Below are 14,317 nucleotides of genomic sequence, written 5' to 3'. Positions count from 1 at the left end.
ATTAGTGTTTTATTAAGCCCACGTATAATGCATCATGCTTGAAACCCAATTTCTGGCAAAGATACTTCCTTTCAGTATGTGAAGTAAAATTGTGTAGATATCAGAAATGATACTACGATTAAAGGATCTGAATTGTCATGTTAATGTCTTGTACACAGCAACTGCCGGCCTCAGTTTTGAATGGCTAGCAGTATAGTAACTGATTCTGTGGTGCTCTCTTCACTGATCATAACCTTTTTATTCAAGTCAATTTGGGATGCTTATTGTAATCACTAGCTATTTGATCAGCCTGCATTTCACAATTGCTAAGGCCATTCATGTCAAGTAAATCAATCAGTCTGGACAATCAAATGATATCTACTCACATGGAAGAACTCCGAATCTCACCTTCTATATTTTGCTTCCCTCCATGTCAGTCTTTTTTACTGCTGTATGTTGGCTGCTATTTGGAGAGTTTTGTAGGTGCTGATATGCATCCGTGAGATGATCATAGCGACAGCACAATTGCAGTGGGCATTATTGGGCATTAGTGTTATATTATGCACATATGCATAATGCACCAAATGCTTGAAACCAAATTTCCGGCATAGATACTTCCTTTCAGTATGTAAAAGTAAATTGAATAGTGGTGCTCAGAAACTGGAGTTTGTTATGATTGTGGTGCACTAAGTGGCTGCTATATGTAATGCTGGTACCCAGTTGAGTGACCTCTAAAGAAATTAAGGAAACTGCTGAAAAATCCAGTTTAAAATATTGGCATCATCCTGTATCATTAGCAGGACACTTTTGCTGTGCATGTCTCAAAGACAGCTGCTTATCATTGCTGCACCTACCAGTCAGAAGACAGTTATTCCTTAAAGAGCACAAATTGACATGGCAGCCACAGTAAATGCAGCATAAATAGCTATTATGGAGGTGAAGAAAAAGTAGGTAGGGAAGACATGGTACTCTATAAATGTGAAAATTACCACTGCACCATGTTCTCCAGAGATTCTGCATGACCTGCTGAGACCTCCAGAACTTTGCACTCCTTTGTGTAGTAACCAGCATCGGCATTTCCTCATTTCTCCGTCCTCATTTTTAGGTTCTGGTATTTTATCATTTATCTCATCTCACTTCAGCCAAGTGTAGAAACTAAGAGAGCACTGTATTGTCAGAGGTTCCAATTTTGTACGAAAGGCTAAATGAAAACTCTTTTCAGTTGGATATATTAGAGATCATTTAACGATATCTGAAGAAGTCAAACGAAGTTCCGATTAATTCCAATTCACAAAACAGATTGTGGTTATTTTATTTCATTGCTTTTTGTTGAATATTGCTATGCCAGGTTTAGCTACCATCTTGTTCCCCTATCAAATATGTATATATTTTTTATAATAAATGAGTGCATCTCCCAACCCCATGGGGAACCCCGAGGCCTCAAGCTTCCCTGCTTCAATGGATATCACCGATCCATTACATGCCCTTTGCCCTCTGTTGAAATTGAGACTTATAGTTCGGTCTTTCAGCACTAATTGTTGCAATTACAGTCAGTATTTGTAAGTTCAGTGGTACAATACCTTCATGAATTCAGGTCTTAGTGAAAAGATTAAATGTCATTCTAGCATCAAATGTGTTTAATATTACTTTAATTTAACCTCAGTAAAATGAGATAAAAGAGCAGTAAATGGTTAGTCAAGGATTGGTATTTAACTACAAAGCAATTTAATTTTCCTATTATGTGTTCCCCTTCCACCAATTAAACTTTGCATAAAATGTTCACAAAATATAAAAAAAATTAACATAAAGTTACACAGTGCAAAGTAAAGACTAGATGAACTTGCTGATCGTTTATTCTACATCAGTTATGCTTATTCCACATATTCAATAGCACATTATTTTGGTAAAACGTTCACAATAAGAAAGTGCCCATGAAGACCATATTTTAAACAGTTTAATGTGTTGTTAAAAGTTTAAACCTAATTCTTCAAAACATAGCATACATTTATGAGGCTCAAGTATTTTATCTGAGCCTTTATTTTCTGATTGTATTTTAAGAACCAAATTACCTGGGATTGTCAGAAATCAAACCTGTTTGAAAGCTAGAATTTGTCATTGTGTTGAGTTACTGTTTATCAATTACTTGTGTGTTGCAGGAGAGCTGGATAAAGCTGCTGAGCATTATGAGATATTCCATGAACTCACTGTAGGACAGACATGGCAGGATGAAAATTGCTGCCTCCACTTTACACATGCATGTACGAACCTCTGGAGGATTTACACATCACTGGCAGACGAAAAGCTTGAAAGTGCACAAGACAAAGAGGCGAGGGAATTTCTCAGAAAAGCTTATGACATAGCCAAGGAAGGTGAGTGCAAAGTAACATTTTCAGTTCCTGTGTTTTATATGGTAAGCTTCTCACTGGACAGGAAACCACAGTAAATAGAACAAGGTGATTACAAAAATATTAAAAAGAGACAGAAAATGCAGACATAATATGAGAAATTGAATCAGCTGGGTTTTTAAGGTGTGTATTTGTTCTTGAATGCTTAATTTTCACTAAATTCATTCCTATAGGTTTCCCTGTAAAATAAACTGTGATTTAAAACTAGAAAAAAATATCTTACAGACATTTAGAGGTTAATGAAAACTCCCTACATATTTGTTATTTGTCCAAAATAACAAATGTATTTTGATATATTTGTTCCAAGAATATCTTTTTAGATATTAAAAATATCTAATGAGATAGTTTGGGCCATTTTCCAAAACATGTAACAAAGAGACATCATTTATTATTACCTGAAGCAGCAGTAGACCACTTGCATTTGTGAATAGTGAGTCCACTATGTGCTTCATTTCTGCTCAGTCAGTGATTTGTCATAGTCCATTCTGGACAATAGTCCCCAGAAATAATTTATGACATTATAATTTGTGGCTATTTTAAATACTGCCACCACTACCAGTTGTATGATTTCTGAGTTCCAGTACCTCTTGACATTTTCCTGCTCAATCCAAACTTCTAGCCTCCATTAATCTTCCGCTCTGATCACCAATCATGTTCTAAACCTACCCAGCAATTCACCTCTGACCAAGGATTGTGATCTCCCTCAACTCCAAATGAATTTACTGAGGCCAATTCACTCTACGCCATGCCAGGTCCTAATCATGATCCCTTCATCCTGACCTGATCTAACCCCTATCCCCAAAGCAATAAATCATTTACTGGCAGGCTGCGACATTAACTGTATCCCATCTTGCAGTGCTTATCTCCATTGCCTCTCATAACATGCTGATTTTGTTTACATTAGTGAGGACCTTCAACATTTTCTTTCTCTTTAATTATTTAATGATGTCATGAACAATTAGTCATTTACTTAAGGGCCTGTCCCACTTACGTGTCCTTGGCACACAAATTACGCGACCTCGTGGTCGCGTTGAGGCGCACGGGCATCGTATGGCCGTGTGGGGCCAGTCCCACTGAGAAGCGCGTAGGGCTATGCAGTTGTGCCGAAATTTTTGTAGCGAACAAAATCTTCGCGCGGCAACGGCCTGTCGCGTAACTGACGGCCAAAGTGGGACAGGCCCAAGACCCTGGCGCGATGCAATGTCTCACCTCCAGCAGAAGCAGAAGCAGGCAAACGATCGCCGAACTCGGCCTGGAGCTCAAGGCCGTTGCGGTCCGGATCCGCCCCCACTTCTATTCCCAGAGTGGGACCAAGAAAACTGAAGATGGACACAAAATGCAGGAGTAACTCAGCGGGACCGGCAGCATCTCTGGAGAGAAGCAATGGGTGACGTTTCGGGTCAAGACCCTTCTTTCAGACTGAAGAAGGGTTTCCACCCGAAACATCATCCATTCCTTCTCTCCAGAGATGCTGCTGATCCCGCTGAGTTACAACGGCATTTTGCGTCCACCTTCAAATGAAATGACGTCACGCGCTCCAGACGGCTGTGCGGGCGCATGAAATCGCGAGCGACCTTCGCGGGACCGTCGCGCCTCAACGCGACCAAGGACACGTAAGTGGGACAGGGGGCTTTATTTACTGCCTATTATGCCTCCTGGCATGCAAGGCAGGAACAAAGGTCCTCCACTCCTGTCTGTTCTGGGCTAGCTTCTGGACACTGTGTGTGGAGAAATATGTGCGACTGGGGAAATATAGTTTTTACAGAAACCTGGTTAAGGGAAGGACAGGACTGGCAGCTTAATGTTCCAGGCTACTGTGCTCCAGGCAAGATAGAGTAGAGGGTAAAAGAGGAGGGGGAATTGGTTTACTGATTCAGGAGAACGTCACAGCAGTAGTCCAAGATGACTTTACTGATGGTTCACCCAGTGAAAATATATGGATGCAGCTGAGTAATGAAATCCACCCGAGGGAGCGTCCCACAGTCACTGACCGCAGTCGGAGGGAGGGAGGGGAGGGGGGATCACCCTGGTGTGGAGGTTGAGGTCCGATGGCAATGCATTGCGGTCAGTGACTGTGGGATGCTCCCACGGGTGGAGACAGAGGAGAGAGAGAAGGGGGAGAGAAGGGGAGAGAGAGAGGGGGAGGGAGAGAGAAGGGAGGAGAGAGAGGGAGGGAGGGGGAGAGAGGGGAGAGAAGAGAGGAGGAGATAAAGAAGAGGGGAGAGAGGAGAGAGAGAAGGGAGAGAGAGAAAAGGGAGAGAGAGGAGGGGAGGGAGGGAGAGGGGGGGAGAGAGGAGGAGGAGGAGAGGGTAAGAGAGAGAGAGAGAGAGGAGAGAGGAGAGAGAGAGAGAGAGAGAGAGAGGAGAGAGAGAGGAGGGGAGAGAGAAGGGGGAGATGGGAGCGTGGGGTTCATTTTCCCACACTTGTCACAGGTGACTGGGCAATCTGAACCCAAGCACCAAGTTGAAAGCGGCGTGTGCATCGCTCGGGCCAGCCCCCACTCTCCCACAGCCACCCTCCGCGGGCTGTGGGACAGGTGGAGCGGAGGTTTGGGACAATGTTCATGCCTTCACAGTGATGTTATGGACGTGGGGGTCTGGACCAATAGCTGACAAGTCTCGCCCCCTGGCAAGGTCAAATCCATTATTGGACTTTACTGTTGAGCGGCAGTCGGTCCTTTGGCCTGTAGGCGCTGCTGCCGTTCGGGTAGACAGAGTGGCCATTCGGTAAGTTTGCTTTAAGGCGACGAAGCATTTCGGTTCCTTGGGTTTTAGGCGTCCTGCCCTTTCGGTTAGTTTGCATATAGGCATCCCATCCTTTCGGTTAGTAGGCGTTTCGTCTTAGACTCTTTCAGTTTATTGTCGTTTCGGCCTCGTTTCCATTCCGTTCATTGGCTTCGACTTCTTTGATTCGGCCTCTTGGCCGTCGGCGCCACTTTCACACACGGGGGATTTTAACTTTCTCAATATAGATTGGGACTGCCATATTGTCAAGGACTTAGACAGGTTGAATTTGTCAAATGTGTTTTGAAGAGAAGGGCAGTGAGGAATACCACCCAGCCAACCAGCATTGGGCGCGCCTGTATGGTTAATGTGGATGTAAGATCGGCCTTGCTGAGAGTGAATTAATAGAAAACAACTGGATCGGATAAAATCCTTGGCTGTGTCCTCGGGACTTGTGTGGATCAGCTGCCAGAGATATTCACAGACATCTTTAACCTCTTACTAGTCCATTCTGGAGTCCCCACCTGTTTCAAGCAGACCTCTATCATCCGGTGCTAAAGGAAAGTAAAGCCCCTGTCCCACCTAGGAGACCTAAACAGCAACCTCTGATGACCTTGCCCACCACCCAAGGTTTCCATGTGGTCACCGGAGGTTTTGGTCACTCTCCCTAATGGTCGAAAGTGGTTTCCGCGTGGTCGAGGCTTCATCTAGGTTGCTGCTATTTTTTCATCATCATTAAAACCGGCCTCGACTAAAAATAGGTTGCCGTTTTAAAAATCGATTTTTTTTTTTGATGCAGGTCTAGTCGAAGCTGGTTTTCTTCATAGTCGAGGAAGGTTTTCAACATATGCGTGGGAGGTGGTAGGAGATTGCAGGTCACCTCAACATTAATTTTTTTTTGGGTGGCTGGCAAGGTCACCAGAGCTGTTTAGGTCTCCTAAGTGGGACAGGGGCTTAAGATAGCGGGCCTTAATGACTACCCTCCAATGACTCTGACACCCACTATCATGAAGTGCTTCGAGAGACTGGTGATGGCGCACATTAACTTCAGTCTCCCAGCCAGCCTTGATCGACTACCAGTTTTCATACCACAGCCAACAGGTCCACAGCAGCTGCCCTGGTCATAAACTCATCCCATCCCTGGAGCACCTAGAAAACCATGACTCCAACGTTATACTCCTATTCATCGACTATAGCTCCACCTTCAACACCATAATCGCATCCAAACTCTTCTCCAAATCATTTGACAGAGGAATCAGCACCTGGATAAATGTGAGGTTATCCACTTTGGTGGCAAAAACAGGAAAATATTATCTGAATGGTGGCCAATTAGGAAAAGGGGAGATGCAACGAGACCTGGGTGTCATGGTACACCAGTCATTGAAAGTAGGCATGCAGGTGCAGCGGCAGTGAAGAAAGCGAATGGTATGTTAGCATTCATAGCAAAAGGATTGGAGTATAGGAGCAGGGAGGTTCTACGGCAGTTGTACAGGGTCTTGGTGAGACCACACCTGGAGTATTGCGTACAGTTTTGGTCTCCTAATCTGAGGAAGGACATTCTTGCCATAGAGGGAGTACAGAGAAGGTTCACCAGACTGATTCCTGGGATGTCGGGACTTTCATATGAAGAAAGACTGGATAGACTCGGCTTGTACTCGCTAGAATTTAGAAGATTGAGGGGGGATGTCATCTTATAGAAACTTACAAAATTCTTAAGGGGTTGGACAGGCTAGATGCAGGAAGATTGTTCCCGATGTTGGGGAAGTCCAGAACAAGGGGTCACAATTTAAGGATAAAGGGGAAATCTTTTAGGACTGAGATGAGAAAAACATTTTCTACACAGACAGTGGTGAATCTCTGGAATTCTCTGCCACAGAATGTAGTTGCGGCCAGTTCATTGGCTATATTTAAGAGGGAGTTAGATGTGGCCCTTGTGGCTAAAGGGATCACGGGGTATGGAGAGAAGGCAGGTACAGGATACTGAGTTGGATGATCAGCCATGATCATATTGAATGGCGGTGCAGGCTCGAAGGGCCGAATGTGCCAACACCCCCTCCACAATCCTGCACCTATTTTCTATGTTTCTATGATCAATCACAAATTTAGCACTAAACTTCTTCTACAAGTCTGCAGATTACATTGTTATGGTGGGCCAAATCACGAACAATTATGAGACAGAATACAAGGAGATAGAAAACCTAGTGACATGGTTCAGGACAGCAAGACAAAGTAGCTAGATGTCGACTTTAGGAAGACTGGTGGAGTACATGCCCCAATCAGTATAATTGGTGCCATAGTGGAAATGGTTGAGAGCCTCCACGGCCTTCCAGCGCTGACTCCAGCCCAGGGAACAGGCTCACAAAGTCCAAGTTCTGCCACCTAGTGGGGTAAACGGGTTAGGCGCTCTGGACTGAAAGTAAGGCTAAATGTGGATTTAAGACTCCCCCCCTCCTACCTAGCATACTACTGGCTAATATGTTATCCAAAATAAGCTGGATGAATTTAAAGCTAGAATGATTCACCTTAAAGAAGTTAGAGACTGCTATGTGCTCTTTCACAGAGACATGGCTCAACCCTGAATATCTGATAGTGAAGTGCCGTCCTTACCACCTGTCGAGGGAATTCACCTCAGCTATCCTGGCATCAGCCTCCCCCCCTCTCCCACGCAGACATCAAGCTTGCTGTGAATGAACTGTACTCCACTATCAATAACCTCGAGACAAAACACTCGAAGCCCTGGTCGTTGTAGCCGGAGACTTCAATCAAACCAACCTCAGAGGCGTGCGACCAAAGTATTACTAGCATGTCTCTTGTCCCTCCAGGAGCCAGAACATCCTCGATCACTGCTATACATTAATTAAAAAATGCCTACCGCTCTATCCCTCAATCACATTTCTGGAAATCTGATCACCAATCTGTACTTCTGCTCCCTGCCTACAAACAAAATTTGGAGCAGCAGGATCTGATACAAAGAGTTGTGAAATGCCAGTCAACAGACAAATTACATCTTATGCGACTGCTTTGAGTCGGTGGACTGGTCCGTATTCAGGGATTCCACAGCTAATCTGAATGAGTACGCTGGCAAGTGCGTGCAAGACTGTGTGCCGACGAAGTCGATCCGAATGTTCCCAACTGGAAACTATGGATGAACCATGGGGTACATTCACAGGCTAAGTTTAGGTCCGCTGCATACAAGTCAAACGATCCCGAGCAGAACAAGATGGCCCACTATGATCATCGCAAAGCCATTAAGGATGCCACGAGACAATACCGGGACAAACCTAAGACCCAGTATAATCATTCAGACACAAGGAGAATGTGACACGGTCTGAATAAGATAACTGGCTGCAAAGCAAGGTCAGGCAACATCATTGGTGATCGTGCCACCCTACCCAATGAACTGAATGCTTTTTATGCTCGCTTCGATCAGAAGGCGAACAGAACGGTGACACCTGGCCCTTCAGACTCAAGTGTGCCTCTCCCAAGGGTGAGTGTTGCAGAAGTTAGATTGGCCTTCCTTAGGTTCATCTCAAGAAAAGCAACTGGCCCAGACGGAGTTCCTGGCTGCGCCCTGAGTAGCTGCATGGACCAGCTAGCGGGAGCATTCACGGACATCTCTAATCCCTTCTCCATTCTGAGGCACCCACCTGCTTCAAGAAGACAACCATCATCCCAGTGCCGAAGACAAGTAAGACCTCCTGCCTAAACGATTACCGTCCAGTGGTCTCGACATCCACCACCATGAAATGTTTTGCGAGGCTAGTTATGGAATGCATTAATTTCAGTCTACCCAGTAGGCTTGGCCCACTGCAGATTGCCTACTGCCACAACAGGTCCATGGATAATGGCATATCCCTGGCCCTGGGACATCGGGATAAGAGAGACAACTACGTCAGACTCCTATTCATAGACTACAGATCTGCCTTTAATACCACTCATCTCTACAACTGGATCCTCCACTTCCTGACCAACGGACTCCAATCAGTGAGGATAGGGGACAAATCATCCTCTACGATAACCCACAACACACAAAGCAACCTCCCTTCGATTGACTCATTTTATACCTCACACTGCTTCGGCAAGGCCAGCAGCATAACTAAGGATGAGTCGCACCCTGGCCAATCTCTTTACTGCCCTCTACCCTCAGGCAAAAAGTATAGAAGTGTGAAAAAGCACACCTCTAGATTCAGGGACAGTTTCTTCCCAGTTATTATCAGGCAACTGAATCATCCTACCACAACCAGAGAGCATTCCTGAACTACTATCTACCCCATAGTTGTCAGACCTTACTGGCTTTACCTCACACTAAACGTTATTCCCTTATCATGTATCTATACACTGTAAATGGCTCGATTGTAATCATGTCTTTCCGCTGATTGCTTAGCACGCAATAAAAAGCTTTTCACTGTTCCTCGGTACACATGACAAGAAAATAAGCTAATCTGAACGTTCTGTCATGCATTATTCACACTTTTTTCTAAGTTGATGCAGTAATGCCTTTGTGATGTGCATGGCCTTTAGGAGTTGGTTCCCAAGGTACAGCAGACACTGAAACCTGCAAATAAGCTGAACTACATGGACTTGGTTTTGTCTTTTTGTACTTATTGTTTGTGTGTTGTTTTTATGTGTGTGTATGTATGTACACATGCTGAACTTTTTATAATTACAGAGGACTATGTTTACATATTCTGTTGTGCTGCTGCAAGTAAGAATTTCATTGTTCTAACTGGGATATATGACAATAAAACACTCTTGACTCTTGACTGCCTTTTACTCAGGACTGTATTCCTCTACATCCCAGCCTACCAAACCCCCCCAACTTGCTTGTCGCAGAAAGATGAATGACAACCTCCACCACTGCTTGATAACTTTTGGCTTGGCAATTAATGAGTTACTCTTCCAGTACTGTCATGTTCATTCCGCAAAGGGTTATAGCATAACTGCATGTTAGCAGTTCAGATGAACCGGCAAGTAATTGGGAAGGCTAATGGAATGTTGTCCTTTTTTGAACAAAGATTTGACAACAAAAGTAAAGGTGTAGTGTGCCTTGAGAACTACAGTCCAGTGGCACTGACATTCACCAACATGTGGTGCTTTGAGAGGCAACCATGACACACATCAAGTCCAGCCTCAAAGACAGCCTTGATCCACTGCAGTTTTGTTTACTGTCACAACAGGTCCATGGCAGACACTATCACTCTGGCCCTGCGCTCATTCCTGGAACATCTGGAAAGAAGGACACCTACATCTGTCCTATTTATTGACTTTAGTTCTGTCTTCGACGTCATAATCCAAACCTGACTCATCTCCAAATTCCTGGACTTAGGAGTGAACACCACCCCCATGTCACTGGATCCCCAATTTCCTGACCCATAGACCACAAACAATAAGGATAACACATCCTCCATAATAATTCTCACCACTGCTGCCCCACAAGGCTGTGTTGTCAGCCCCTAATTGGACTCCCCATAAAATCATGTCTGTGTGCCCGAATTCTGCTCTAGCTCCATTTACAAGTTTGCAGACGACACCACCGCAATAGCCTGGATCTTGAACAACCATGAGACAGTGCAGGAATGAGATAGAGGGCTTAGTAACGGTCTCAAAACTACAACCATAGCCTCAATGTCAGCAAGGTGAAGGAGCTAGTTATTGACTTTAGGAAACAATGTTAGGTACACATCCCAGTCAGCATCAATGGTGCTGGTGAAGCTGGTTGAGAGCTTCAAGTTTCTAGACATAAATATTATTAGCAATTTGTCCTGGACCAACCACACTGAAGCTACGGCAAGACATCACACCAATGCCTCTCCTTTCTCAGATAATTAAGGAAATTCAGCATTTATCCAACAGTTCTTGCCAATTTCTGTATATGGACTATAGAAAACATCCTATCGTGTGCATCACAGCTTTCTTTGGCAACTGCTATGCCCAAGATTGCAAGAAATTGAAGGGAGCTTTGGATGTAGCCAAATCCTTCACCTACACAACCATTCCCACATCGTCTCAATCCACACAACATAAATTTGTGGTGCTAGATGGGCAGAGTTTCCAGACAATTGAATATTATTCTTATTAATGCCGCACCATGCTTTTATTTCACTAATTTTAAATGCTGCACATTATTATAACAAATTATCCAGTGAACCTAATAAGATTAAAGAGAGAGAGACAGACACAAAATGCTGGAGTAACTCAGCAGGACAGGCTGCATCTCTGGAGAGAAGGAATGGGAGACGTTTCTGGTCGAGACCCTTTTTCAGACTGATTCAGACCATTCCTTCTCTCCAGAGAAGCTGCCTGTCCCACTGAGTTACTCCAGCATTTTGTGTCTATCTTCGATTTAAACTAGCATCTGCAGTTCTTTCCTACACAAGTTTACAGAGAGCTTGGGAACCAGGTTCTGGTCAGTATAAAAGGAGCACTGAATCAGAGCTCCGATGAGATAAGAAATAAATGCGTCCTCTTGAGTTGAAAGGGTGAGCACAAACTTAAGTCCTCTTGAATTGAAAGGGAGCATGGGCACAGGGCTCTTGGTAAATTGAGGGAGCACAGTGAATTGAAAGGGAACATGGGAATCTGGATCCCAGAGTAGTTGAAAGGGAGCATCAGAAAGGGCCCCAGTTAGTTGTAAGGAAAAACAGGAATCAGAAGCCTTGTGAGTTGAAATCAAACATGGGAATCACAACCCTGGAAGGTTGAAAGGGAGCACAGGTATCAAGGCCCCAGTGAGTTGAAAGAGAGAGCTAGAACCCGGGCAACAGTGAAATGAAAAGATGCACTGGAACTGGGCCCATGTGAGGTGAAAGGGAACACAGGAACCTGAACCCCAGTGAATTAAAATACACCGCCCTTTCCAGTTGAAAGGAATCACAGGAACCAGGGTCCTGGTGAGTTGCAAAAAGCACGGGTAGCAAGACTTTGGTGAGGTGAAAGGAAGCGAGCCAGATGATGAGCCATCAGCATTTCTAAATAGTTGGAAAGAAATTCCCAAGACTTAATATATATCAAGTTGCATGATAAGAAACCTAATAATAAATAGAAATTATGGAATGTGCACAGTTTAAGGATAAGAGGGAAGTCTTTTAGGACTGAGATGAGAAAATCATTTTTTTACACTGAGAGTGGTGAATCAGTGGAATTCTCTGCCACAGAAGGTAGTTGAGGCTAGTTCATTGGCTATATTTAAGAGGGAGTTAGATGTGGCTAAAGGGATCAGGAGGTATGGAGAGAAGGCCGGGATGGGATACTGAGTTGGATGATCAGCCATGATCATATTGAATGGCGGTGCAGGCTCGAAGGGCCGAATGGCCTACTCCTGCAACTATTTTCTATGTTTCTATAGGCCATAATTCACATAGTAACATTTCATTCTGAAATGTTTAAATCTGTATGATTTTTTGAAAATGTTGCAGAAAATCTATATAAAAGCATGTGAAAAGAGTATAACGTGTTATTTCTTGAAACGTAACTGAATCAAGGCAATAACAATTACATTAATACTGTCTGAAAACTGGACATTAAATTTATCTGAAAGCAATTAGCCTCCAAATGATACCTGCATAAATATAATTACAGCACTTGTCCAGAGGAAGACAAGGGTCAGTCAGAAAATCAGATAATGGTTTGACCACTTAAAACAGAGTTCCATTTAGGTTAGCTTTTTTTGCTTTCATCTGATGCAGCAAATAGAAGAAAATCAGACTGAAAATTAGTTGAATGCTCTTCCATTATATATCCATATTTCCTTCTCAGTGGAGGTAAAGTTGGAAAGGGTGACGTGCATAGGAACAATGAAAGGTGTGGCATTGTCTCTGTTTAACATTAGTGTTATCCCAGTATCTACACATCTTACAATGGGAGAATTGTACTATTTGCAAAAGGGTTGGCAAAAGGATTATAGAGAGTACTGTTGAGGGCAGTTATTCAGAGCAGGGATCATGGTAGCGGGGCATTTTATTTTACAAAGTCAATATACTTACATTTTGCCATATTATACTTCATCTGGCAACTTCTTTCCCATTCACTTAACCTACCTCTATTCCCTTGCAGACTTTTTAATTGCCTCTTTCCGTTGTAGCCTCTTGTCGGTGAGACCAAGTGTATACTTGGCGACCACTTTGACAAACACTTATGCTTGACCTGTCAAGGCCTGTGGAATCTCTCGGTTACTAACCATTTTAATTCCCCTTTCCATTCCCATGCTGACCTTTCTGTCCTAGGCCTCCTCCATTGCCAGTGTGAGGCCACACCCAAACTGGAGGAACAGCACATATTCTGCTTGGGTAGTTTCCAGCCCAGTGTTATGAACATTGAATTGTGATGAAGTGCTTCAAGGGGTTGGTTATGATGCAAATCAACTAATGCCTTGGTAATAATCTGGACCCATTTCAATTCGCCTATTAGTACAATACATTGACAGCAGATGCGATCTCACCTGCACTCTTAAGGTCAGCTTGTAGCACTCACTTCTTATCTCCCAGTCAACCCAGGCAAGAATTAACAAAGCAGAGACAGCGTAATTATACTGCAGCTCGTTCTATTCAAGAATGTGTCAACTGTGGTGGGGGGTCACTTAAGAAAGAGAAGTACCCTATTAAGAGAGAGAAGTACCCTGCCTTTGGTCAAGTTTGCCATGGGTGTAAAAGGCGAAACCATTTCTGGAGATGTTGCAGATCCCGACCTAACAGAGAGCAGACAAAGCAGCCAATAAATTTGCTGCAGGCTGAGCCACTGTCAGATTTGTCCGATAGCAGCATGGACGTGAGGCCAAAGGTCGATGGAATCGTTCTGCAGGCACATTCTATTATCACACAAAATGTGCAGAATAGTGAGCCAATGGCTACTGTAACAGTAAACAATAAAGTGATCGAGATGAAAATCGACACAAGCGAAATGCAATGTTCTGTCTCGGGAACAGTTCAATTGTCTGATGAACACAGGGCTAATTAAACCAACCAGTGTTACTCTTCTCGCATATGGGGGAAGCGAGGTCAATACGGTCGGTATTGTGAAGCTACAGTGCTACTTAGGGGAACAACCATACAGGTTGTAATTCTATGCCGTCGACCGCAATGTTATTCAATTTTTAGGCTATGAACATAACTTACTCTATGTCTTTAGACTCGGAGGTGCGGCCTGTGGTTCGTCCTGCTCAGCGTGTACCTATTGCCATGAGAGACAGGGTCGAAGCCGAACTGGACAGGATTA

The 14,317-nt window shown here is 43.9% G+C and overlaps 1 protein-coding gene across 2 annotated transcripts in view; it reads left to right on the top strand.

The window, feature by feature from the left end:
• ttc29 (tetratricopeptide repeat domain 29) overlaps positions 1-14,317 on the top strand; it is a 323,363-nt gene that overhangs the window by 128,530 nt on the left and 180,516 nt on the right. For both annotated transcript variants that reach the window (XM_055646422.1, XM_055646429.1), the window contains exon 6: positions 2,136-2,348. In XM_055646422.1, coding sequence (XP_055502397.1) covers positions 2,136-2,348 — 213 coding nt within the window. The remainder of the gene's footprint in view (positions 1-2,135; positions 2,349-14,317) is intronic.

The sequence above is a fragment of the Leucoraja erinacea genome, chromosome 1, assembly GCF_028641065.1.
Source record: "Leucoraja erinacea ecotype New England chromosome 1, Leri_hhj_1, whole genome shotgun sequence".
Classification (NCBI taxonomy): domain Eukaryota; kingdom Metazoa; phylum Chordata; class Chondrichthyes; order Rajiformes; family Rajidae; genus Leucoraja; species Leucoraja erinaceus.
The sequence above is the reverse complement of the archived record's forward strand: the minus strand, read 5'-3'. Positions and strand labels throughout refer to the sequence as shown.